The sequence below is a fragment of the Sebastes fasciatus genome, chromosome 1, assembly GCF_043250625.1.
Source record: "Sebastes fasciatus isolate fSebFas1 chromosome 1, fSebFas1.pri, whole genome shotgun sequence".
NCBI lineage: Eukaryota > Metazoa > Chordata > Actinopteri > Perciformes > Sebastidae > Sebastes > Sebastes fasciatus.
Genome location: NC_133795.1, coordinates 41025874 through 41053287, shown reverse-complemented (window position 1 = coordinate 41053287; position 27414 = coordinate 41025874). Strand labels below are relative to the sequence as shown.

At 42.6% G+C, this 27414-nt stretch overlaps 2 protein-coding genes across 6 annotated transcripts; one reads left to right on the top strand and one right to left on the bottom strand.

Annotated features, from left to right (window-relative positions):
• The first annotated feature begins 706 nt into the window (after positions 1-706).
• On the top strand, positions 707-14595 carry zbtb40 (zinc finger and BTB domain containing 40). Of its 5 annotated transcripts, none has more exons than XM_074649039.1 (12): positions 707-830; positions 2371-2562; positions 4503-4939; positions 5110-5303; positions 7481-7697; positions 7885-8292; positions 9374-9580; positions 10567-10731; positions 10888-11102; positions 11221-11377; positions 12722-12960; positions 14190-14595. In XM_074649039.1, exons 2-12 carry the CDS (start codon positions 2411-2413, stop codon positions 14409-14411), a joined length of 2613 nt encoding a protein of 870 aa, XP_074505140.1. In that variant the 5' UTR covers positions 707-830; positions 2371-2410; the 3' UTR covers positions 14412-14595. The 5 variants fall into 5 exon arrangements, with proteins under 5 accessions (XP_074505140.1, XP_074505126.1, XP_074505133.1 ...); XM_074649025.1 differs by lacking the exon at positions 707-830 and adding an exon at positions 902-1111; XM_074649032.1 differs by lacking the exon at positions 707-830 and adding an exon at positions 902-1174 and having other exon boundaries at positions 2368-2562.
• A 1239-nt stretch (positions 14596-15834) lies between these two features.
• cyb561d1 (cytochrome b561 family, member D1) lies at positions 15835-25810 on the bottom strand. The gene is made up of 3 exons (XM_074649309.1): positions 24840-25810; positions 23114-23151; positions 15835-19772 (listed from the first exon to the last, which is right to left on the bottom strand). Exons 1-3 carry the CDS (start codon positions 24994-24996, stop codon positions 19266-19268), a joined length of 702 nt encoding a protein of 233 aa, XP_074505410.1. The 5' UTR covers positions 24997-25810; the 3' UTR covers positions 15835-19265.
• Between the last annotated feature and the right edge of the window lie 1604 nt (positions 25811-27414).

Sequence of the window (27414 nt, the reverse complement as noted above, 5' to 3'; positions counted from 1 at the left end):
AGTTTTGAGGATAACTTTTTAATTATAATGATTGCCTTATTATTTTCTCGAATTCTCTAAATGCTGAGGAAAGGTTGCTTCGATGCTTCCTTTATTATCTCCTTTAGCAGAGGAAACACTGGAGCATCCTTCACCAAAGGAAAGCCGGTCATGAAAACAAACAATACGTCGATCTTGCATAATATTGTCATACAGTCATATACTATATGAGTGGGCAGTGACAACCATTTCGTTTCACTTTATTCATATCTCGTCGAACAAGAAACAAATAAGTAAAAAAAAAAAAAAGAATTAAAAATAAAATGAACAGTAAACATATAGCAAACTGTCAATAAACTAATAATAAACATAAATAAATATTACGTCCGAAAAGGAGCAGGAAGAAATATATATTTAATGGTTCTACTCCTTCACCATAACTCATATAAACTGTTATGGCAGCCTTTTAGCTGACGTGTGTCGCCTCACTGTTTTGACCGATGCTCGTTATTCACACACCGCGTGGTGAAGCAGTCTGTCACTGAAGGAGCTATTTAGCAACGCACAGAGAACACAAAGTGCTTTTGTAGTCCATCTTTGTCATATTTGTAGTTTCAACACGTCATAACTACGTCACTAACATCCAGCGCCGCTGCATCATAAAATGACGTAGCCTAGTGTAAGTGAAGGCCTATTGAAGGAGGCTGGGTAAAGCGTCATATCTTCGGGGTTCGACACATTCGCAGTAAAATCTGGTCAGCACTCGCCGAACGCTCTAGTTACACTGCGCATGCGTCATACCCTCTTGAACCGTGTCCGCCGTGTCCGAACCTCCTTCAACAGGCCTTGGTGTAAGTCGGGTTCTCTGAACACCACAGTTGTCCTTCTGAATTTTTCTTCACGTAGAGAAGAGGTTAGGAAAAGACATTAGGACGTATTTATTATCACTATTATTATTTTTACTTTTCGCCGGCAGCGTATGAGAGCAGTCTGTTCCTTAACCGGAAAGGGACCCATTTGGCTGCCGCACCGCCTGTCGCCATTTCAAACACGGCTAACCTTTATTGCGCACAACAGAGTTGTTCAAGCAGAGCGGTTTAAATAAAGAGACGGATCGTTTGAATGGTTGAAGGTAAAGACATCGTTGATTGGAGGCTGGAGGCTCGTCAGGAGGTTTACTCACAGTAGAGCTGCTCTGACACACATCAGTAACCTGTACTGGATTAGATTAGCATCCGGAGCTAAAGCTAGTGACTATCTGCTGTTAGCTTCAAGACGCTGATTAAACCATCTCTCCGTGATGAACACAGCGCAGTTTACTCAATATCTGACACGTCACTTCTGTGTTCTAGTTCCACATACATCCAACACGTTACAGTGACGTTACAGACTGAACTGAAGCGTTTGACCCCCATACCGACTATAATCAGTTTACCGTTAGACCGGTTCAACGGGGTTGCATTGCTAGGCAACAGCTTGGGTCCATGTTTACTTCCTGTCAGTTTATGTCTATACACTGACAGGAAGTAAACTGGGACCCGTTTCATTAGGTTTACAGCAGTGAATGCTTTAAAGCATCAGTAGGAGAGATCGGAACAAACATGATTAAAAAAAGTTATTTTTATAAAGCGGTCGCTATATGGTGACAGTAGAACATGAAACAGGTAACCTGAAAAAAATCATGTTCCTCTGTGTCCTCCGGTGCTCCTAACGGCATCTGCAAGATTTCACAGACCGGAGGAAAACAAGCAGTAAGAGCTGATCTGAGGTCTGCTGTCCATCTGCTGTCTATGAGAGCCGGCTGTCAATCACTCGCAAACTCCGACCAAACGGTCAAACTAGGCAGCGCTGATCAAATATGAATCAATATTATGTTACATTAATGTCTATTTCTCTCCTCAGATGTTCTCAGAATCATCTTGTAGTGCACGGTTTAGCTGTAAAATGAGAAAGTTTGTGACGATGCCGCCGCCATTGTGAAATCTGGTGAAGGAACGCCAATAGGAACGCTCTCTCTCTGAAATGACCTGTGATTGGCCAAAGTCTCCCGTCACAGGCTAGATTTTCTAAAGCCTGAAAACAGCCATGAGGAGCAGAAGTCTAGTTATCTCTCAGAACACTTGAATTACAATATGCTGAAAGGTTATTATGGGATTTTTGCCCAATGATGCCAAAAATATACTGACTACTGCAGCTTTAACCATCGTAAACTAAACTATGAATGGATGCAGTACGTGCTTCTCTGTGCTCAGTGTGTCTTCCATCCGACCAGTAGATACATGATGTGCTCAGTATTCCGGCTTCTTCTAATACTGTACATTTTTACTGTTGGCTGATAATTGAAAAAAACTTTGTGAATTGAGTTTGACATGATGTTCTTCTCCATACAAGAGAGAGCCAGAACATCGTGCCCCTCCAGACCGAGAGCAAGATGATGGAGCTACCGAACTACAGCTGCCAGCTGATGCAGCAGCTTTGGGCTCTGAGGAAAGAGGGCCTCTTCTGTGACTGCACCATCCTGGTGGGAGACAGCCCTCATCGCGCACATAAACTGGTACTGGCCGCCTCCAGCATGCTCTTCAGGTAGTGTGAGCATGGGGTTTGAAAGATGATCTGCAGATTGGTCTGCAGGTCATTTGTTAACGGGAAATATTCGGTGGGTTGTAATTCCTGTTCAGCAGCTCTCAGATCCTATGTCAGATCCTTAAAATCATCTGACATGTTACAACCTTTAAAACTACAGTAGTAAACAGTATGAGTTCATAGACAGGCAAAAACCAGCTGACACTAAAAGGTGTGTTGGTAACTAGCTTGTAAATTCATAGGTGGAGGACAGCTGTCCCCCAAGTCTAAGTCTAGTCTCTCAGATCTTATCAAAGCCTCCAGTCAATTCTCAACTTCTTGAGGGCAAATCCGAGTCAAATCTCAAGTCCTGTCGGAGGATGTTTCGAGTAAAGTGTGTCAAGTCTGAAGTCAAGTCTCAAGCCATTTGAGACTCGTCCTTTTTAAAGCAAGACTCAAGCCAGGTCTCAACTCCCACAGTCAAGTCTTCATGAGCAGACTGCAAGTCGATAACAATGACAATTACAATTTACAAGTTACAATGCTGAACATTTCAATGACACTGGGTTTTCTTTTCAGAGCTGTGTTAATAGTGATTTTAAGTAGCTGATTCCAGGTCCTTTCAATGCATAGACCTTATAATATACCTTTTTTTCCCTGTTTTTTTATTGTTCCAAAATGTTACCAGGTGAAAATGTGGCTCGTTGACTCGTTGCTTTTGCTTTCAGGTTCAGGTCAAGTCTCTCAACACGAGTCCAAGTTACATCCCACGTCATTTCTGTGACTTATGAGTCTGACACGAGTCCAAGTGTCATGTTTACAGCTTTAGTGGTAGATGTCCACGCCACCCCTATATACACTATATACACTGATCAGCCATAACATTAAGACCACTGACAGGTGAAGTGAATAACATGGATTATCTCGTTACCATGGCACCTGGCAGTGGGGGGAATGTATTAGACTGCAAGTGAACATTTTGAACTTTGTGTTGGAAGCAGAATAAATGGGCCAGTGTAAGGATGTGAGCGACTTTGACGAGGGTAAAATGGTGCTGTCTAGACGACTGGGTCAGAGCATCTCCAGAACTGCAGCTCTTGTGGGATGTTCCCGGTCTGCAGTGGTCAGGACTTACTGTACCAAAAGTGGTCCAAGGAAGGAAAACCGGTGAACCGGCGACAGGGTCAAACCCGAGGCTCATTGATGCACGTGGGGAGCGAAGGCTGGCCCGTGTTGTCTGATCCAATAGAAGAGCTACTGGAGCTCAAACTGCTGAAAAAGTGAATGCTGGTTCTGATAGAAAGGTGTCAGAACACACAGTGAAGAGCAGTTTGTTGTGTACGGGGCTGCGTAGCCGCAGACCGGTCAGGGTGCCCATGCTGACCCGTGTCCGCCGCCAAAAGCGCCTACAATGGGCACGTGAGCTTCAGAACTGGACCACGGAGCAATGGAAGAAGGTGGCCCGGTCTGATGAATCATGTTTTCTTTTACATCATGTGGATGGAGACGAGTTGGAGGTGTCGACTCGGCCTCCAAATTCTCCAGATCTCCAATGGAGCATCTGTGGGATGTGCTGGACGAACAAGTCCGATCCACGGAGGCCCCACCTCGCAACTTCGAGGACCTAAAGGATCTGCGACTGACGGCTTGGTGCCAGATACCACAGCAGACCTTCAGAGGTCTAGAGGAGGCCATGCCTCGACGGGTCAGGGCTGTTTTGGCGGCAAAAGGGGGACCTAATCAATATTAGGCAGGTGGTCATCATGTTCTGGCTGATCGGGGTATATATGTAAAATAAATCGAAGGCACTTTCTTTCATGTAGACATCTTTCGTTATTTACCTGACATCTTGCCTTTGGTTTATAAAAAGAAAGATGACTCATAGATGGGATAGTTTTGGACCTGTGACTTCTGTTAAATGAGAACTTGAAAAGAAATCAAACGATCTTCATCTCTGTCAGGTCTCTCCTGGACGGCTCCGACACCATCTCCATCGACACGGCCATGGTGTCCTCGCAGGAGTTTGGCTGTCTGCTGGACATGGTCTACACGGGCAAGCTGCCTCTCGGCAAACACAACGTCAGCCGCATCGTCGCCGCCGCAGACAGCCTGCAGATGTTCGACGTGGCCGTCGGCTTCAAGAACGTCCTCACCAGTCTCGTGAACCAGCAAACCCCCGTCCCCCAAATCCTCTCTACGAAGACCACGAGCCTCACGGTGATCAACGAAGCCCAGAGCACCAACCCCGAAGGGTCAGCTTCACCCAACGAGGACGACTCAACCTCAGACAGGACGGAGCTCCTGGCTGAGCTGAAGGAGAAAGACTGTCAGAGTGACGGTGAAGATGCAGAGGAACCACCATGTAAAAGAAGCTGTGTGGAGCTTTCAGAGACCTCAGGTCAGTTTCAGAGCCTGTCTTTGGGAGTTCAGAGACGTGTTGAAGGCATAAATACAGTTTAAGAGTTACTAGTTTATTTGGCACAATTGCACATCGAAATGCAATCCAATGTTTTACTGTCCCAGCACTTTCTGACTGCACTCCATGTTTTCATATCTGTGTGTACACAGAGCCCGAAGAAGCCCAATCCTCAGAAAGAGCAGTGGAAGAAGACAACACAACGGCCACCGAGGTGTCGAACGGACCCGCCGCCAGTTTTCTGGACCATTCCTCTCAGCTTGTGGAGCTGCTCACCAACATGTCGTCTGTCCTGGAGCTGCTGAGCCAGGCAGCACAGACGAGCCTGGATGAGCAGGAGAGAGAGGTAGAACAGGTCATTCCAGTCCTGAAAACGTTAGAGGAACCCTGTGGAGTTTTTCTTATACTCACCAAAACACACTGCATCTATCCTTGCCCCTTTTTATGGAGGGATAGGGGTGAGGAACAGGGGATGTTCAGGGGCAGATATACAGTGTGCCACATAGAAGTAGTGTACATCATCCGAAAGCTGGGAATAATACATCCGTATCATAAATCTGTAATAAACATTGTGATTAGGTTAGACACCTATTGAAATGTTGAAAGTTTATAGTGTATAAGGGTTTAGAACATTATGATAGAAGTATGTGATGGTCATCCCCATGCTCTATTATGTCTCATAAATTGTTGCAGCAATTTTTGTGTTGACACCATTTGTTACACAGATTTGGTGCAAGATTTAACTACGATTTGAACCACTCTAGAATTCAGAAAAATGATCAATAATCCCTCCATAATACCACATTAAGACACCAAGACCTTGAGGAACACCATAGAAAAAGACATGCTGTGATATTGGTATCGAAAACTTTTTGGAGATTTCTGTAAGAATTTCATTTTTTGGGCGATTGGATGGCGAACACTTGTGTTGTGTAAACTGCTCAGAAACCCCCTTATTGACAATCTAGCTAGGAAAGCTCTGAACGCTCTAGGTCTGTAGTCTGATCCATCCATCCTCTGAATGCTCTAGGTCTGTAGTCTGATCCATCCATCCTCTGAATGCTCTAGGTCTCTAGTCTGATCCATCCGTCCTCTGAATGCTCTAGGTCTCTAGTTTGATCCATCCATCCTCTGAATGCTCTAGGTCTGTAGTCTGATCCATCCATCCTCTGAATGCTCTAGGTCTCTAGTCTGATCCATCCGTCCTCTGAATGCTCTAGGTCTCTAGTTTGATCCATCCATCCTCTGAATGCTCTAGGTCTCTAGTCTGATCCATCCATCCTCTGAATGCTCTAGGTCTCTGGTTTGATCCATCCATCCTCTGAATGCTCTAGGTCTCTGGTTTGATCCATCCATCCTCTGAATGCTCTAGGTCTCTAGTTTGATCCATCCATCCTCTGAATGCTCTAGGTCTCTAGTTTGTGGCTGTAAAGTTTCATGAGGCTGTGATTATCCTAGAGGTCACCAAAGGTAATTTTATACAGTGAGGTCAAGTTTAAAAAAAATGGTCTCAATACAATGAAATGGCTCCTATGGGGACTAACATCATGGGGAGTACCCATAGAACCCATTTTCATTCGCATATCTGGAGCTCAGAGGTCAAGGGACCCCTTTGAAAATGGCCATGCCAGTTTTTCCCTCGCCAAAATGTAGCCTAAATGTGGAGCGTTTTTTAGCCCCCTTCCAACGAGCTAGCATGACATGGTTTAGTAGTGGTACCTCGTCTTGTTTCATATGATACCGGTATCTTCAGTCCAGCTTTAAAACCGTGCTCGATACAACCTCTGAAAGACGGTAATGTCGGCCGTCAACAGTTTAGAATGTCAGAATTCAATAAGTAGATGTATTGTGGCGTATGTTAATACTGGCTGTTGTAGAATGTAATGCACAGAAATATGAATCAGAGGAAATACAATAACGGGGGTGAGGAACTAATGTTGTAAGGAAAGCAAAATCTTTTACACGGAAACCAACGTTATTGTGAAAAAAATGGTATTGGATGCAAAAACAAAGTAGTAAAGGCCACTGAGGCAGGTTGGAATCACCTGATGAATTCACTATAATGAACATCCACTTCCTGCAGGGGTTTCAAACTAAAAGCCTACCAGGGAAAGGCTCTATTGTGTTTTTCTGAGCTACTGGAAGCCTTTTAATATGAAAAACCTGTGCAGGAAGTATTGTGTTTAATTTACAGTAGCTTAACACTGGACAAATAAAAGTAGAATAGAAGCAACTGTAAATAATTTGTCGACATAAATCATATTTCTATTGGAGAGGAGAAAGTGAGAGCAGCAGAGTGGTGAGTTAGACGTGCCTCTGTTGATGTACTGATGGAATTAGTGTTGTGGAAATGTACATTATATTGAATGAAGTAAATCAGAAAACAGGGAGGCTTCTTACTAGAATATGATACAATATACAAAACAGGTACAATGAGGAGCAAAGGCCTGTCTCTAATATTAAATAAAGGGCCGGATCTCTCTGTAGTTGAGGAAAATAAAGGTCCATGTCTGCTCCTGCCAGGTTGTGTGTCAGTGCTGTGAGGAGGAGGTAGATCCCGGCTCGGCGTTGGAGAAGCTGCTGAGCAGTGTGAAGGAGGGTCAGCTCAGCGAGGGAGCTCTCCTCAGGCTGCTCCGGAGCGTTCAACACAAAGATCCTTCCTCCTTCCCCGCGCCGCTGCTCTCTCTGCTGGAGGAGGTGGAGAGGAACACACAGGAGCCAGAGGGAAACCAAACTGGAGGTAAAGAAGAGCTCTCGTGAGTGGATGTCGTCTCTGTCAATTAAAAATAAATCTCCAAATGTCAACTTAAACAAAACAAAAAGACAGTTTTCTGTTCACCATTTAAGCCATTTATAGTCATTCTACTGCTGCCTCATGTATATCTTGTTGCTGGGATAATGGTAATAGTTTTTTCCATCTTTTACAGTTGACTCAGAAAAGCAGAACGGTACCAGAAGTGAAGAAAGTCAGGAGGGAGAGGAAGAGGAAGAAAATATAAAGGAGGAGACGGAAGATGAAGAGAAAATCCTAAATGTCACTACAGACTCTTCCTCCCCTCCTCCTCCCTCCTCCTCTGCTTCCTCCCCCTCCAAGCCCTACTCCTGTCGCTGGTGTAAGAGGGATTTTGCCTACAAGTGTCGGATGCTGGCCCACGTGAAACGCTGCCCCGTGTCCCAGGAGGGCGAGCAGCAGTGCCCGCAGTGCCCAGAGAAGCTGGCCAACCAGCGGGCTCTGCAGCGCCACCGGGCCGAGACTCACCACACGAGGCTCGCCGCACGGGTGAAGAAGAAGGTGACCTGTGACCTCTGCGGGCGAACCTTCGCCCACCCATCAGGTGAGAGTCGCTGCTCCGTACACTAAACTAACGTCCGGTTTTACACTCCTCGCTGTGGGAACCTGAACTTGCAGGTCAAGCTGAAGTGAAACTATCTACACTACAGGACGGCGTGTAGTTGAAAACACACGCTTTCAGCTGGCACCTTTACAACCAAAGTGAAAGCAACGTTGCGTTGCTAGCAGCATGCTAGCTTTAGGTTTTATATTGCATTCACACTATGGCCCGTAAATTGTTAACAGAACTTAGTGTTAGTTCAGGCACAACACTGAAGTAGTAGTATTTTCATTCAGTCACCACACACAATACAATACAATAAGCCTACCCTACATTCTTATTGAAGCCACGCTCCAGAAAATAAAAAAATAAATAAATATCATTCACCCTTTTAACCCATAAAATAGCTTAATAAAGTTTTCTTTTAACAACCAAAGTTACACAGTCTTACATTTGAGTTAATATTGTTCCATAATTTAACCCCAACAATAGATATACATCTCCTTTTAATCCCTTTTTAAGCTTTTTGTACCGTAAACTTACAAACATTTCTCAAATCATATTTGCACTCATTTGGATTATTTTAGAATTACTAGTGCAGTGCCCATTCAAAATATGCCTGTTCAGAATTGGCCGGATGCTTACCCCATGGTGCCGCTGCTATGTATATATATATACTTTATATATATACATTGTCGATGGAACCCAGGCAATACTAACTTCCTGGTCAGCCTACAAAAATACATCATATATATATATATATATATATATATATATATATATATATATATATATAGTAATGATCCTTTGTTCCTTTGTTCCTTAACCACATTTTTCCACCACTGCGACAATTCGACTGTGAGATTGGTCAGTGGAATCAGGCTCCTTAGATCGAATTGTCGACTAGTCGACTATTCGGGGTCATCCCTAATATGTAGTGATGGGGATCGAGACCTGGTTCTATAAGGACCCTGCTCCAAATTTCTCAAAACTCGAAAATCAATTAGGTCCGAGCTTATCAATGCTGCTGTCGATACCTATAACCTTAATAGTAATGTTTCTGCTCCCTCTTGTCATGTTTCAGGTATGATTTACCACAAGCGCACCGAGCACTTTGAAGAGAAACCGTTTGCTTGCGAGGACTGCGGCGCAAAGTTTGGAGCCAACTCGTCCCTGAAGAATCACATGAGGCTGCACACAGGAGAGAAACCGTACCACTGCAAACACTGTGACATGACCTTCGGTGTGGCTGCTGCACTCGCATACCACACCAAGAAGAAACACTCTGAGGGTAACTCACACTCACACACTCACACTCACACACACACACACACACACACACACACACACACACACACACACACACACACACACTCACACACACTCACTACAATGGCACATTAGGACCATTGCAGGTATAAAAAAATATATAGTGGGTGCGGGGTGAAATTACGAGAAAAAAACTTGTAGTGCAAAACTGTACTTTATCCTCATGTCATGTCTCACCAATGGGTCATCAGATAAATGCTAAAGATCGCTGTTTCTGATGTCCTCTCTGACAGACGCCCTCTGAGCGAGGCAAAGGTCCTGAAAGATACATATACATGTTATACATATACACATCTCCAGTTTTGTTTTCTCTTAAATATGTGAGTTTAATCCCAGAGAATTTCTGAGATTTTTCTTGCAAAATTCTGACTTTATAATCTAAGAAAATATACTGTATAACATTTTTGGGGGGAGTTTTTTTCTTGTAAATTTTCCACCTAATCACGGAGAATATCTGAGTTCCGGGTTTTTTCTCGTAAATTTACGACTTTAATCTGGAAAATTCTGATTTTTTTTCTCAGAATATTGAACCCCCCACACACACCCCTCCCCCGGCTCCATAATTATTATTATTTTTTTAATTTACAATGGCCCTAGTACGCCATTGGACACTCACACCTGTGTATTAACAAAGAAATGATTATTTATTGTTTCCAGGTCCGGTTGGTGATCTAGGAGTGTATTCTGCTGACCATCTTTTTAGTTTTTAATTACAGTTGGCTCAAAATCGTTCATATAAACTATAGATTTTTGTTGAACACCAGCACCATATGATAATTAGATTATCCCGCTGATAGTCGATAGATGATGATATTGAATATCTCTGACTGCAATCCACCGTCCTCATTAATAAAATGTTTATATCGTGTGCGTGCCATCGATGATGAGGCAGCCTGAGCAGTTAGTCTAACCTCTGCGTTGTGATTTGAATCTGTTTTTCCTGTTTAGGAAAGATGTACGTGTGTCAGTATTGTAAGGCCATCTTCGCCCAGTCCATTGAACTGACGCGTCACGTGCGAACACACACCGGCGATCGGCCTTACGTGTGCCGACAATGTGGCAAAGGTTACAGCCAGGCCAGCGGACTCACCGTTCACCTGCACACCTTCCACAGTAAGATCACACACACTCACATTCATTCATGCAGCGTTGTAAAATCACAACCTTCCGTATTATTATGCTCGCTTTAACAGCAGAATAAATGATGTACCAGAATCAAGCGACTGGCCTCCATAATGATGTAATAATTCTGGATTTGCTCCATGTCAGATTTGTCGGAACCTCACGACTGTCAGAAGTGTTGTCTCAGCTTCTCCTCGTTGGAGGAGCACCGCCAGCACATCCAGGAGTTCCACCCGAAGGAGTTCCACAAGTGTCCCACCTGTAACAAAGTGTTCACCAGCGCCGCCCTGCTGGACAAACACAAGGGCACACACTCTGGAAGCAAGCCCTTCAGCTGCGACCTGTGCAACAAGTCTTATCAGGTAGGATGAGGTCGTTCAGAAGGTGCTGCTCAGCTGGAGGTGATTAAATGTCTTTAAATGTCGTCCGGTATAGTTCGCTGTGTATTTTACGTATGTGTCTCTCTCTCTGTTGCCGTAGCAACTGTCAGGCCTGTGGTACCATAACAGGACCAACCACCCCGACGTGTTTGCTAACCACACCCGGCAACTCAAGACCCTGGTCCAGTGTGACGTCTGCTTCAAGTTCTTTCCGAGCGCCGCCAGCGTGGCCAAACACCAGGCGGCTGAGCACCAAGGTGAGGACAACACAGCAGGCCTGGTCACAGATCACATTTAATACAGAATCACCCTGCACCAAAACTATTTAGCCTCAAGAGAAATCTTTTGCTACATCTCGACTTCACGGTATGTTTCAGAAATCTCCTATAAATGTTCTAATTTTAATACCAATAAAAATAATAATCTCAATAATAAACCAAATAAACCAATAAATAATAATCTCAAATCTGTGGAAATTAAACGTTAAATATTTCCTTTTTATTGTTAAAATCAGTTGAATGCATCTCAATGGTCTTTGTAGTCTGTACTTCACAAATCTGGTTTAAGCTGAAGTAGCGAGACTGGAGCAAAATGTTTAAAATAAGTTATATTTATAAAACGGTTGCTATATGGTGACAGTAGTACATGAAACAGGTAACCTGAAAAAAATCATGTGCCTCTGTGTCCTCCGGTGCTCTGCAAGATTTCACAGACCGGAGGAAAACAAGCAGTAAGAGCTGATCTGAGGTCTGCTGTCCATCTGCTGTCTATGAGAGCCGGCTGTCAATCACTCTGAACTCTGACCAAACGGTCAAACTAGGCAGCGATGATCAAATATGAATCAATATTCTGTTACATTAATGTCTATTTCTCTCCTCAGATGTTTTCAGAATCATCTTGTAGTGCACGGTTTAGCTGTAAAAAAGGGAAAGTTTGTGCCGCCGCCGCCATTGTGAATTCTGTTGAAGGAACGCCAAACTACCGGTCACATGACCGGAGCACAGCCAATAGGAATGCTCTCTCAATGAACTGACCTGTGATTGGTCAAAGTCTCCCGTCACGAGCTAGATGTTCTAAAGCCTGTAAACAGAGCCATGAGGAGGAGCAGAAGTCTAGTTTTTCTCTCAGAACACTTGGATTACAATATGCTGAAAGGTTTTTAAGGGATTTTTGAATTCAATTCAAAAATTTCCAAAATTGATTTAAATTAATTTCACTACAGCAACTTCAGTAATAAGAGACTAGAATGAAGTCCTCATCACGGTGGACTTTGTGTGTGTCTGCTATGATTTCTGTTAAAGCCGTCATGCAGTGCAGACTTTTCAAATTAATCAGAATTTACATCATGAATATTATGAATTAAAGCTGCAGTCGGTCACTTTTAGCAAATATGATAAAGTTATTTTTATAAAACTGTCACAATGTCCTGACAGTAGTGCATGAGACAGATAATCTGTGTAAAAAAAATTGTGTCCTCCCTCTGCGCTCCTCATGGCATCTGCAGGATTTCACCACACCCGAAGCAGTTTCTAACTAACTCTAAATAACAGCAGCTCCTCATTGGCTGCCGTTAACTGATGCTGTTCTGTCCGCTCTCACAGGCTCGGCGGCGTCGGCGGTACACTGTCCGTACTGCGCGGCCGTGTTGGGCGGCGAGGAGGAGCTGCAGGAGCACGTCAGCAGCCAGCACGTCGGCCAGAGCGGCGAGGCGTTCAGCTGCCCCCTCTGCTCCCTGGTCTGCTCCTCCCAGCTGGAGCTGCAGGAGCACCTGCTCTCCTGCCACATCGAGACCCAGGAGGAGCAGGAGGCAGGAGGGGAGCAGGCCTCCACCTCCCACACGGTAAGGAGCTCCCCTGCTGCACTCAAGCCAGATGGGAAATACACAGTAGTACACACGTTTGTGCATCTCAGCCCTCAGCTGTTACATTATTAAGTAATCAGTTAAATCATATATCAGTGACATTGTCAAACACTAGCTGGATTATTTTACTGAATTATTATACTTTTATTATGAATACATTATTACTTGAAATAATAAAGTTATTTTAAGATCGGTCACACAAACTCAGCAATTTGAAGACATCACTTTGGCCTCAGGGTATGGAACATTTGTTATTATTATGTAAATTTTATAGTGTGTCAAATATAACCTTCAACTTTCAAGTTATTAATTTAAAAAAAATATTCCATCATAAAACAGATTTTAGGCTGCAACCTGATGAAGTAGCACTACGTACTGTTCTGAACTGAGGTCTCTGTATTCTGTAAATACTGAACCTGCACAACAAAAGTGAAAAGAAAATTGTGGCGTCTGATTTTGTCTACTCTAAAACAGTGTTATAGCAGTGCATTGCTAACTTTCAAGCAGCTGGCTACGCCCCAATAAGTGATGTCACAACAGGTGTTTTGCCTCTGACAGCTGATGGGAAACGTCTGATTGGTGTGTGGCCAAAGTGTAAAAACATTCAACCGACAGAGCGGTGCAGTTTGACCCAGGGTTCACGTGTGCCAAATAAGTAAATTAATAGCATATTAGATAGCCTAATAGTGTAGATATGTTGCCAAGACAACTTGAATATAATCTCATTATATATAAAAGTTTAAACGCCTCCGCTCCGCTGTGCTTCAATACTCTTTTTGTCAAATTCAGGGAATATCTCCTCCCGGTCCGCTGGTTGTCTGTTCTGTGTTCACTGAGAAAAAAAAGAGCCAGCTGACTGTAAATGCGAAACAAACAAAGTGGATCAGACCAAGCCGCTATAATTATGATATAAATAATGATTACATTTATGGTTCTCCAATAAATTTTGACTTTTGGACTTGGGACTGAGACGAGGAGCGTGGCGCCGCGCTCGTTCTGACTGTTTGTGTGTTTGAGAGAGAGAGACAGAGAAACAGAGAGGGGAAGAGAAGAGAAGGTGGACTGCAGACTATTCGTTGGGCTACAAATGCGGATATCAGACTGACCAGCCTATTATTTTATTTTTTAACCGCTTTTTCATTTAACTTATTTTCGAGTTTTTAAAATGAATTTAAATATTGAATATAGGCATTTCTCTGTCCAATCAGGTGATTGCAGCAGATCCAACAGGCGATGAAGAGGCGGAGTCGATGATCTCTGAGGAGCAGGCCCAGCTGGCAGCCGCCCAGCAGGTGTTTGTGGCTCTGGCAGGTGGAAGAGAAGGTGTAGCATCATCAGCGGAGGTGGTGGAGGTCAACATGTACGACCTGCTGAACAGCTCGGTCACCTTCATCTGTGAGGACAAACCATCGGATCCCGCTGACTCTTAACCGTGAACTCTGACCCCCATGGACGATCACTGCAGACACTGAGACGTTTTATCGTCTCTTCTGATCATTAACAACCACGACACAGGCTAAACTGACTCTTTGTGATGTAGGTTCATGTTTCGTCTAGCAGTGTTTTTACTGTGGTAGAGCTGGTTTGCAGTTTTAATTAAATATGGTGAATGTGTCTCTGATCTTGGTTCATATACAGAAACCCAGGTTGGCTCATGAGGGTCAAACACCAAAGACAAAGGCAGAAAAACAAACCAGACCTCCGTCAGTCTGCCTCGTCTATCTAGTCCATTTTTTCAAGTCAATTTTTTTATATAGCCCAAAATCACAAATCACAAATTTGCCTCGGGGGGGCTTTACAATCTGTACAGGATACGACACCCTCTGTCCTTTACAGTGCGACCCTCTCATCAGATAAGGACAAACTTAACCAAAAAAAAAAACTTTTAACAGGGAAAAAAATGGAAGAGCAACAGAGGAGGGATCCCTCTTCCAGGATGGACAGACGAGCAATAGATGTCGTGTGTGCAGAGGAACAACATGATGAAAATACAACATAGACAATACATATGACAAAAAATAATACATGTAATGTGAACATATGTGAGAAGGTGGATCCAGGAGGATGTTAAGCAGCTTCCAGGCGTCGCCAAACAGATAGAGCCAGAGCAACACAACCTCCTCTCCACGCCAGATAGATAGAGCACTAAGCCCACTGGTCCCTACTGAAGATGTAAATCTTTAAAAACTGGTCTAATTTAAAAAAAAAAGAAAAAAGGCTCCTCAACACCTGACTGCTGTAGTTTTTAATCAAACTTTACTCAAACAGTAGGAAGAAGTTTATTTGCTTTGGACTATTTTCAGCGGTGGATAGATCCACATTTGGTGCTCTAGTGAGTATTAGTGGCAGCAGGACGGTGTGTGTGTGGGATTGAGTCTAAGTAAACTACAGTGTGTGTGTTCATGGTGATGAAGGATTTGATACGTTGTCGATAGTTTTGGACAGTCATGTAGCTCTATGGCTCAGAGGAAGAGGATATATGAGGCTTGTTAGTAAAACACATTCATTGTTGGTTTGGGTCTTTTCATGGGATTTGTTAACGATAAGAAAAATAGAGAATATTGGCAGACTTATCCTTTTATATTCTGAGGCTAGAATGTGGCTGGATGGCATTCTGTGTTCTCTGTTGCTGTAGGTACAGACACTGGTATTACTCCTCTGACATGTACAGTTTTCTGCAGTCTGAAGCTCGTCTCTCGAGTCACATTGTCCACATATGTTATTTCAGTTAATCATGAACATTAAATGACACCATCAAATCAAAGACACAAGTCCAGTTTATCGACAGTGAAAAATTGTGTTCAAGGGTGGAATTCTCTCGTTGGAAATAAAAAAAAATAATAATAATACAAATTCAAATGTAGTTACTAGTTTATTAGAGAAGCTTCACAGCTAACAAGGATTGAGGAAATACAAACCTACATTCTGATCGCCTCAGAAACACTCTGAACAGGCTCATACAGCAAAGACCTGAGTAGCACGTTGAATATACAGTACATTTATTTGCGCTCAGTATGATCTAAAAAAAGTAAAGTTAAAAAAAATCACACAGAATCTGGAATTTTGATTTCCACTGTTTCATCAAGGAAAACATAATTTTTTTTTTTGTTTACATTTATTGCAGTAGGTTATTGCTACAAGCTTTTCATCCAAGCCGGAGTGAAACCAGATCGAAAATCGCTCCCAAAAGCAGCAAGGAAGAACAGTTAAGAAAGACAATCATCTTTCTATCAGTAGGAACTCAGTAGTTTCTAATGAAGGGCAGCTAAAATATCAAACCCAGTCTGCGAGGTGTACTACTACTACTAACTGCTTTACCTACACGTTCCCAGCATTAAGAACATTCTACATCTAATGAGTGCTTTTAGAGAACCAACATGTTTTCAATTACCTTCCACTATTTAAACTTATATTACACACAGAGTAGATACAACAGCCTGCAGTCCAATGATTTGTAATGGACCAAGTATCATGTCAAACAGGAAACACCTGTTATTAGTATTTGCATAAGCTGTCCAATAGTGAACAGAACAAAAGAGGTTGAGGCAAGGTGCTGGAGGATCAGTACATTCAGTAGGTCCACATTCATCATAGTTTTTTTGATTTAACAAACAGGTTATAATATAGTATGTAAGTTATAATAATAAATAACAGAACCTGCAGCTGCCAGAGCCCAGTTTGTTGAGATATTGAGCAGACCGGACAGAACTTAAAGGGGACTTATCATGCTCATTTCCAGGCTCATACTTGTAAATTTGGGTTTCTACTAGAACATGTTTACATGCTTTAATGTTCAAACAACACATTATTTTTCTCATCCTGTCTGTCTGAATATACCTGTATTCACCCTCTGTCTGAAGCGCTCCGTTTTAGCGCCTGTCTCTTTAAGATCCCCTCCTGATAAAGCCCAGTCTGCTCTGATTGGCTTGCGGGAAAAAATACGGTGCACCTTCTCAAGCTGTGTGCGATATATTCTAATGATATATTCTAATGATTCTGCATGTGACATAGGAAGGGGAGCCACATCTGATTGGCTGGTTGAATCACATGTTTTCTGATCAAGACAGCCCACAGAAAAAACTGACTGGGTCGTCTTATTTCACAGTTTGTGGGTTGGTAGGAACTCCAGGTACACAGATGGATGTGCACAAGCTCTTAATTGTTGCTCTTAGAGTTTTTCCTGATCTGTCCCTTAAAGCTCCCGCAAGTATGATGAGTTTGCTTTAACTAGCATTAGTTGAGTTCCTGGAGGGACTGATTGATTGATGGCTTATTTGCTAGCTTTGGCCTTGTATGAGACAGCAAACACATGAGTGAAGTTCATTTTTCCGATTGATTACAAGGCAAACAAAACACAAAGAGCGTCGCAAGCACACATCCAGTGAAAAGACAGAAAGGGACCACATGCACACGCTGATGAAAATGAATAGCAGCTCATGAACCAGAGGTGCTACATGTAGTTCTTTCACATATGTCATTGTTAGGTTAGCAATGCTAACATTTTTATAATCAAATGAGGACTCATTGAGGAAAACATTTCCTATCCCCGATGATAATGCTACAGACCACCTGTCTCGTAAACCCCGTTTGCTTTCTGTCCTGATGGTAATGTTATCTGGGAGTGCCCTCTTAAAAAACAATTTAACGGTTTACAATTACAACCATTGTATTAAAGTCTCTAAATGATCGTGGCCACGCTCTATTAAAGCTGCACTGATTGATTTCTGTGGCCACTAAGGGAAGAGAAGCACTCTACAACAACATTATGGTTAGCTATGTTAGCAAATATTTACCAATTCCCACATCCAGCAGACACAGAGTAGCATTATCATTCATTTGGAGTTGTGTTTGTGTCCACCTGATGGATGTTAAGTCCAATATTCACTCTCCTTTTAGCTCTGGTTTGGTCTCCACCAACTCCAGAGAAAAATGTCTGGTTCTTTAGCTGCTAAATGCTCCGCTATGTTTGACCGTTTCTCTGCTGAACTCTCCGCTGTGTTCACCAGCTGGTCTCCACCTGTGTCTGTCTGCTGTTTGCTGCTGAGCGGGTCGAGTACAGTCGGTTTATCACATGGATGTTTCAAGAAGTGGAATTGCTTGGGTTGATTAGAGCCGTGAGACGAGCTTTGTAAAACGGAGTGATAACTCTCTGTTGGTTTATTACTGCGACTGACCGCTCTAACTTTACATGTCGTCATTTGATCCAGTTTGAATATAAAAATGTTGATTGATGGAACTTTAAATGCTAAAACGCTTCATGTAGCACCTGTAAACAGCCAAGACAGACGCAACACTAAAACATCCTAAATGAATACATAAATAGAATTTACAGGCTGGTATATAATCATCCACAGCACCTTCATCACTGAAGCTGAAACCAGTCTATAGAAACTGTCTCTGAGACGGCGTATCTAGTGCAAATATTCCTCTGGAGATACGACGGATGAAAGACGTCCAGGTGTTCACCATCTATGGGATAGCCTTCAGTTAGTTTTGTCAAGATGACCGAACTCTACCGTCTCCTGTTATATGTGTTCACATTTGGCATGGTAATATCCACATGGTGCATAGAGTCATTAGATTCTTTGAAAAGGTCTTTGTATTTTATCTGAAACTCGGAGATTGAAGACGCCAAAGTTGAAGTGATCTGAGCTGAAGTTCTTCTACTGGCCACTAGATGCTGGCTCTAAGTAAAAAAAATACAGGAGGTATCAGGGCTAACCTATAACGCACACCGTCCATTAAGAACTTTTGCCCAAGATGTATATTTCGTACCCAAAAAATGACTTATTTCACTCTCCACACTAACATACAGCTGTTAGCCAGCTGTCAGCGCTACTGTAGAGACAACAAACTGTGACTTCAGTTCGTACTGCTACGATGACTTAATTTGAATGGAGAAAAATAATCTGTGTGCACAAATAAATCATTCAATTTGAGGGTACATATTAATCTTTAGAGCACAAAATCAAGATCAAATGCAGGTGTTTCTTCATGTCTAATCTCAGTTTCCCCTGAGACTCTGTCTCTTTGCCAGATTAAGATTTTCTAGCTCCAGTAACTAACCGGGATCTTGGCAAGCAGTAAAATTAAAGTCCAGGCTTCATAACTTCTCTTCAGATACCGGCGGTGTAACACGAGCTACCTATGTTTTATGTCACCTATGTCAAGCTGTTTGCTTTAGTTGTTTTATCTTCACAGGCTGCTTTAGTGGAGGACTCTTCTCGCTTCCGTCTGATTCTCTGGGCCTCTGAGTACCATGTAAATCCAATATGTCCACTGAGCTAGCTGGTGATCTTCTTGCGGGGCAGGTAGGCGTTAGTGATCTGGTTCATCACCACCAGGGCCGGGAAGAGGGGCAGCAGGATGAAGGCCCACCAGGCCACTCCTTTCACCGTGGCCTGGAACCAGTCGGAGAACATGGCCGAGACCACGGTCACCGTGGCCAGCAGGTAGACCACCAGGCCACAGGTGGCGTGGTACAGCTTCAGCCTCAGCGGAGAGGAGGACAGACGCATCATCTTAGGGAAGATCACGCAGACGCCGCACGCCGCCTGGAGCGCGCTGGCGGCCAAGGTGCCGATGCCCAGCAGACTGTGCCAGGAGACCAGGTGGGGGAGCTCCGACACGTTCTTGCTGGCCACCATGAAGCCCAGCCCGGTGGCCGCAGCGATCATGCCCAGAGCCTGACAGAACCAGTGGAGACGCACTTTACCCTTACGAGATTTGAAGCAAAAGAGGGATCCTTCGGCCGAGAAGAGGAGGATGCCTTCAGTCATACACAGGCAGTACTGCAGAAGGAGAGAAGAGACAGACGCGTGTTAGGAAGAAAAGGTGTCTGTAGAGAAACACAAAACAAGGTACGACGGAGTATCAGAGCCACATTAAGGGAAAAAAAATCTGAGATTTTGAGAATAAAGTCATAATATTACGAGAGAAAAAAGTAATTTCCTCCTCCACAGAAGAGTCAGTTTCCCCAGCAGGTCCAAGTGGCTCTTTCTTCGGAATAAACTTAGTTTCTTGCACAATCTTTTTAAGGTTCTGATACTGATGATAATGTGCTGCTGATGAGCCAAAAGATGAAGAATTTGGTTATTTGTGAAACCTAAACTAAAGTAGAACTTCATAAGATCCTCCACGTTCCTTATTTTCACACACGCTGCTCTATTTCCCCTCTAAAATAACACCTCAAATTACTACTTCATAATATTATGACTTTATTCTCGAGATCTCAGATTTACTTTTTTTTCCCACAATGATGTCCTAATACTCCGTCGTAACGAGGTGTTCTGATGTCAGAAAATAAAGGATGAGGTGGAGGTTTGATCTGTCTGATCGCTCTGTCGAACTCTGACCAGCGATGTTGCAGCGATGTTGCTGCGTTCCCAGAACTCAGCAATTACATCAGTGACAATAGTAATGTTTTTGATAGATATCGTGGAAAGAAGCCCACATTGTAATAAATCAGAATTATCCTTCAATTGTAATGAAGCATGAAGGTTGCAATGGGGTGATTTTCTATATCTCAACCAGCAGTGAATGTATCCTTCTAACTACTAGAACAAGTTAATACATAAACATATCCAAGAGCCACTCTGTTCCTTCATTACCATGAACACACTGCCAGAAATGCCCACTAGAGCACCAGATGTGGATTATTGTTCATTATTGTTAATGTTTGGTGAAAGCTACAGTGATCAAAACTAGAATTGTGACTTGTATTGAAAGATTTAGACGACATATTTAGTAAGAATCGATGGGCTTGAGGTGGAGAGCCACAGACAGAGTAGGGAGATCAGACAGTACTGAGAGACGGACTAGCACCTGTTGGTTTTGGGCTTTTCATGGGATTTGCTAAGAAAAATATAGACTAATACCAGCGTTATCCTTTAAGTCAGTGGTTCTCAACCTTTTCGAGTCGCGACCCCCCAGAATCATCAGGTTCTCCCTGCTGATCTGGAGCGATTGTTGTGAATGTCCTGACCCCCAGGTTGAGAACCACTGCTTTAAGTGCTGGTGATATAGTTACCTGCAGTAAGATATGCAATGATCAGTCATTTAGAACGATGGTTAAACTGTCGACTAGAAGTAAGTATGAGGTGTCCACATATACAATGTGATCACCTGCCAGCCAATCAGAAAGCAGCATTATTACATGTGTTGATTTATTGGTCTGTCTGTCTGTAGATCACAGGGAAGAGTTGTCTCTGATGTGTGTGCAGTAAGTTATCGTGGCTGACATACTCTGGTGCCGTGAGCCATGACAGAGAAAAGCTCCACCGTGTGAGCCGTTCCCTCTAACATACTGTATTCTAGGTCAGTTTGTAACACAATAGCCGACGCGGTGACGCAACACATTCCCACTCCTCCCAACCTCCTCCTATCTATTATTCACAGTGGAAAGAAGATGGAGAAACAAAGACTAGAGGCTGTGAGGGTAAAGGTATGTTTACAGGAGAGTTAATATTCAACTTGAATAATACTAGTGATATCATAAACTCTATTCTTTTATTTGTTTACATTTGAGCAGTCAATCAATGGCTGTATCAAACAGGCAATAAAATGTATTTTGAGAAAGTGTGAGTCACTGCAACCACGACAGGTCCTTGACCGTGCAGCCAGAACCAGCAGTAGGCCAGATTAGCCGTGGACAGACACAGAGATGCACACACACAACCAATCTCTTGGATCAAACTATTTATTATTAACTAACCCTGGCGGAGATAATAATAATTAATAATTGACTATGTATCACGATTTTCTCAAGATCATGAAAAATAAAAAATAACAATTTTATATTTGCGCCAATAACCTAAAAAACTATGTATTTAATGACTTTATAGTCGGGTTTAGTCACAGTAAAGAACGAGAGGGCAGCCAACTGACAAACTGAACTGTGTGTTAGTGTGTGTGTTTTTAGGTGAATCAGTATGAACACTCTAATAGCCCTTATTTAAATCATTAGGTCCTAAAAGTTGTAAAATGCACTAACAGCTGAATCCAGAGTTATTTCCCTTCCTCCGTTCATGTGAATGAGACCCAGACCGAGGCTGGAGCGAGGGCTGGGAGGAGGAGTTAAAGGAAACGCTACTGTGACTGCTCTATGGGCATAATGGATGAGGAAGATCGCCAGAAGAGCCAGGTATTTTATCAGTCAGAAGTCGAGCCATCTCGGCTTCATGCGCCACTGAGAAACTTTCATAGGAATGAACAGGAGCCCGCCTCCAACGCTGGATCCAGTTCTCTTAATACATCCATGATTTGACAGCCACAACGCTACAAGTGGTAGCATAGTGATCTACTGCACATGCGTGGAGTTTCAAGTGGGCAGTACAGAGAGGCGAAGTCCCGCCCCTTCCGGTGGACCACCATGGGACCTTATTTCGGAAAAAATATGATGGTTGTGAACGGAAAGAGACAAATATTTTCTTTTAGTCCTGTTTGAATTGCCCCACAAATCACACATATGATGTTTGTGAATTTAAAACATCATTTTTCAAGTCCAGAAAGTCGCAGTTTGTTGTAAAACTGTTGAAGTATCAGACTGTGAAAGAACGTTAGAAAGACGACACACCAAAAAGTGTTTTAGTGACGTCTCTCTCTCTGAAGATACGATGTCTGTGTGTTTGCTACTGAGATGAACTCACACCAGCAACGGGTCTGATCCTTCTTTCTCCTCCCGGCTGATATAAAGACCAGGAGTCTCTGATAAAACACAGCAGGTCAGATAACGGTTCATCTGTGTGCAGAACATAGATAACTATAGCTAGCTAGCTAGTGTTGGTGACGTATATTGTTCGAAACGATAGATGTAGTTCACTGAGCGGTTTCACACTAAACTAAATGATACGACGACAAACTGAGACTTTCTGGACCGGAAAAATTATCTTTTAAATTGACAAACATCAAATGTGTGATTTGTGGTGCAATTCAAACGGGATCAAATAAATATTTATCTCTCTCCGTTGACTAGCGTTCATGTTTTTTTCGAAATAAGGTCCCATGGAGTCCACCGGAAGGAGCGGGACTTCGCCTCTCTATAAACAGAACTACTGTCCGTCTGTACGTCCGTTCAGGAGTATAAAGGAGTCTTAAGAGAGACGGTGAGGTCATATATGGACTGTGAACTTACTGCGACAGACATACACACTGGATGCCAGGAAAAGAGACCTGGAACACAGAGAAAGAGCAGTCAGCATCTTACAATTCAACACTATCCAATAAGAAAATGAATGGAAGTTGAAAGCTCATTAATGACAAAACTGTTGTGGTCACAAAAATCACAGAAATAATTGTGTTTCCAGATTTGAGCTAGTAGTAGTTGATGACAGTCTCACTGATGTTTAATAATACGTGTGTTTATCCTCTAGATAATATATGATATAGCATCATTCACTGGTCCCAGATTCTCAGATGTTTCACAAACATCTCATTGTGAATATCAGAGTGGGCATTTATCATTACATTTTACAATTACTCTATTTGAAAAATCCATAGATTCATTGGTAATTAAATAATCACTATTTGCTACCCTAATAGAGAACAATAGAAAAACTACACAAATATAGCAGTACAAGTATAATCTGCTGATTATTAAAAGAGTATTACACCTATAATAAATATCCTGTATCCTGTGTAGTGTACTTTCTCATTTTACAGCTAAACCGTGCACTAAAATATGATTCTGAAAACATGTATGGAGATAAATAGGCATTACAGTAACAGAATATTGATTCATATTTGATCAGCGCTGCCTAGTTTGACCGTTTGATTGGAGTTCGCCAGTGATTGACAGCTGCCACCGTTGAATGAACAGCCAATAGGAACGCTCTCTCTCTCTCTGAAATGACCTGTGATTGGCCAAAGTCTCCCGTCACAGGCTAGATGTTCTAAAGTCTGAAAACAGAGCCATGAGGAGGAGCAGAAGTCTAGTTTTCTCTCAGAACACTTGAATTACAATATGCTGAAAGGTTATTATAGAATTGACGCTAAAAACATTCTGCCTACTGCAGGTTTAAAGGTCCCATATCGTGCTCATTTTCAGGTTCATACTTGTATTTTGTGTTTCTACTAGAACATGTTTACATGCTGTAATGTTCAAAAAAAACTTTATTTTCCTAATACTGTCTGCCTGAATATACCTGTATTCACCCTCTGTCTGAAACGCTCCGTTTTAGTGCATTTCAACGGAATTGCGTTGCTAGGCAGCAGTTTGGGTCCATGTTTACTTCCTGTCAGCTGATGTTATTTACATACACTGCAACAGGAAACAAACTGGGACACATTTAGAATGTTTAAAATCGTGTAATGGTCTAAATATTGTATATTTGTGACATCACAAATGGACAGAAATACTACCGGCTTATTTCAAACGCACAATTTCTGAATACGGGCTGTGTGTGTTTCTCCGTATATTGAGCGTTTTGATAGTTTAACAGTATTTATAAAGCACTTAAACCTGCTTTATAATATAAAAGACATGAAAATCTCACTTTTTACCATATGGGACCTTTAATTTAACAGCTTTGTTATCAAGTTCATAATATGAAATTCAGGGAGAAGAACTTGACAAATCAAACTGTATTCATCCTTAAAAGCCTTTGTTAGAAATCGTTAAAGCAATATGAGGAGGCTAGTGGTCTTTTCCATTATTCATAATTAATAAGTTATAACCCATTTAAACAAACAAAAAGCAATGAATTATTCCTCAACAAATCATTTCTATTCACATTTTCTTTGAACTCTGGCGGTTTAATGAAAATCTTATTGTGTTCTGACAGATAAATGTAGGCTAAGTGATGAATGGTGTTGTGGTGTCCACCCAGAGACATGTCTCTGTGTGTCCCCCTGTCACTCACTGGTTCCTGGTCTGGACAGCATGGAGATGATGAGGGTGAGGACCAGGCCGGTGATGTGAGCCGCCAGCACCGCGGTCCTACGCAGCCACACGTAGAGCCAGAAGTCCGGCAGCCCGAGACCCTCTCCTACCGGGCTGTACTCCACATCAGACGGCATGCCGGCCGGTCAGCAGCACCTGTCCGGCTACCTGCCGGCTCCGGCGGGTCTAACCGGTGTAACCGGGGCGCTGATATGAGGTAGAGACGAGGCGCGTGTACCGTCCGAACACTGCACGAGCTCCATAATCATGTCGTTACGTAGAGAGGATGAACCGGACAGCTACGGGACAGATATACGACCCGGTAAACACGACCTTAGACAAGCTACACACAACACCTGGTAACACTTAGTATTTCCGGTAGTCTATATGGCTTTTCAAAGTAAAGCATCTTATGGTTTCATTTGTTTTCTCAGCGGGGTTATAACAATAATGAATGATGAATGCGAGTTATTCAATGCAGTGCAACAGGTGTATTGCTCTGCAGGGACAATCTTACCGTCTGGATGTTGTCCAGATCGTTTTAAGACGTTTATTTTGAAGGGGGGGAAAAAACAATCAACTTCCGGTCGCAGTCAGGTTTTCGCCGCTTTGACTAAACAAAAGAAGCGGGCTGTGAATGAACCTCTCTGAGACAACTCCGACTCACTGTTGAGCATTAAAGACTAGGTTGGCTAATGTTTGAGATGCTCTTCATCAGGAGGAGGGCCTGTGAGTCTCTCCTGAGTCTCTCTGAGGCTACACACTAGCGGACAGGTTACTCTCTGACTGTTCTTTAAACATGTCCCGTGCACGTCATGCAAACATCTTCTGAACCAAAGTCCCTTTAGCCTTGTGCAGAATGAAGATTGTAAACTTCCAACTTTAGCTGCTAACGACCTGTATTTGCATCGATTTGCATTTTTGGTTTCACTTCCTGGTTTGAATCAGAGCCGAAGAGTAGCAGAGAAGCGAGATGATGCCCTCCCATTTCCTGCTCTTCAGTTTAGACCAGGAGGTCAGCAACCTGCAGCTCTTTAGCTCCTCTCCAGTGGCTCCCTGTGGATCTGTAGAAAAGGAAATGAATAACTGTTCTTTCTTTACATTTACGTTTTTATTTATCATTGTTGTAGGTCTATGGTACGATGGACTATTAGGGCCACATTGAGGGGGAAAAAATAATTTCGAGAATAAAGTCATAATATTATGATAATAAAGTAATAGGTTTACGAGGAAAAAATATATTATGAGCATAAAGTCATAATATTAGTAGTAATTTTACGTGTTTTCTTTTTTTCTCGTAAAGTTATGACTTTATTCTCGGTTACGTCTTCACAGCGTGCTCAAAACTGCTCTCATCTCATGTATTATAATTAATGTTAAGGCTTCATGATATCAATACGAGTGGCATAAAATAGAGCTGAGGGTTCCATCTCGATGTTCAACATATTCCTATAGTGGTTCCTTTATTTTAACCTCATCACTGCTGAAATAATCAGCTGTATTCTATTCAGAGGTGTAGGTTTTATTTTGAAATGTCCAATTGTTTTTCCACCCCACCCTTTTTAAAATAATTACCTCCTTCCAAGGCTTGTTTGACTGTTAGCAGGATTACTCCAAAAGTTTGTGATGGATCTGAATGACATTTTTTTGGAGGAGTGGGGTGTGGCACAATGAACGATCCATTAGACTTTGGTAGCGATCGGATCATGATCCGATTCAGGATTTTTTTTAAGAATTACGGTCAGCCTGAGCATTAACACCACAGGGTATAACACATGCGCAGTGTAACTGATGACGCGTTGATGACGCGTGACCCCACCTCCTTCCTTCTGAGAGCAGAGAGATACGTGTGTGGATGTGTGGAGAGACTCCGAGTTGCGGGAGCCGCTGTCCGTCCGCGGTGAGAAAGAACAAAGCGGTAGATGACGGGATGAGAGACAACGCAGTGTAACGTTTTACAGACATAACAAGGCTGCTGAATGAGAGAGGCATCCGCCGATACGTTACACGGAAACACACCGTGTTAATAACAAGCCGACCACCTCACATTACCGCCAGCTGTGAGCTGTGATCCGTTTTTTAAAGGTCTGCACTCTCCAAATGCCATTGTAGTTACTGTTGCTGCAGCAATATGCAAAACATCACATGGAACAAAGAGGGAACCAGTATAAAACAACTTCGACAGAACACAGTTAACATTCAAAATCAAAGTATCTGAACTTACCACAGCAGTCACGACCATTTAATTATCTTAACGTGGTAGATGGTAAAGCAGTCGGTGTCGTGTACCCAGACACGGTTCAAACCTCAAGTAGAAATGTATTTGAAGTTGGACTGGGGATCCAAAAGGTTCCTCATACCAATGTGAAATAAAATGACGTGCGTCATATAAATGATGAGCATCGTATAAATTCAATGAAGTGTTGGAACAAGCAGATACATTATTGGGATACTGTCAAACACTGGAGAGTTTACTAAATGTGAAGAAAATTTAAGAGAAAAATTAAGAATATCAAAGTATAACGCATATAGCTTTAAAAAATAAGTCTCAGAAA

Excerpts from the sequence above, each read along its gene's own strand:
- cyb561d1 (XM_074649309.1), bottom strand. The coding sequence starts at position 24,996 with ATGCCGTCTGATGTGGAGTACAGCCCGGTAGGAGAGGGTCTCGGGCTG. Across the intron at positions 23,152-24,839 it reads GCTGTCCAGACCAGGAACCA|GTCTCTTTTCCTGGCATCCA; the intron begins GTGAGTGACAGG and ends TCTGTGTTCCAG. Across the intron at positions 19,773-23,113 it reads CAGTGTGTATGTCTGTCGCA|TACTGCCTGTGTATGACTGA; the intron begins GTAAGTTCACAG and ends CTCCTTCTGCAG.
- zbtb40 (XM_074649039.1), top strand. The coding sequence starts at position 2,411 with ATGATGGAGCTACCGAACTACAGCTGCCAGCTGATGCAGCAGCTTTGG. Across the intron at positions 7,698-7,884 it reads AGAGGGAAACCAAACTGGAG|TTGACTCAGAAAAGCAGAAC; the intron begins GTAAAGAAGAGC and ends CATCTTTTACAG. Across the intron at positions 9,581-10,566 it reads CAAGAAGAAACACTCTGAGG|GAAAGATGTACGTGTGTCAG; the intron begins GTAACTCACACT and ends TTTCCTGTTTAG.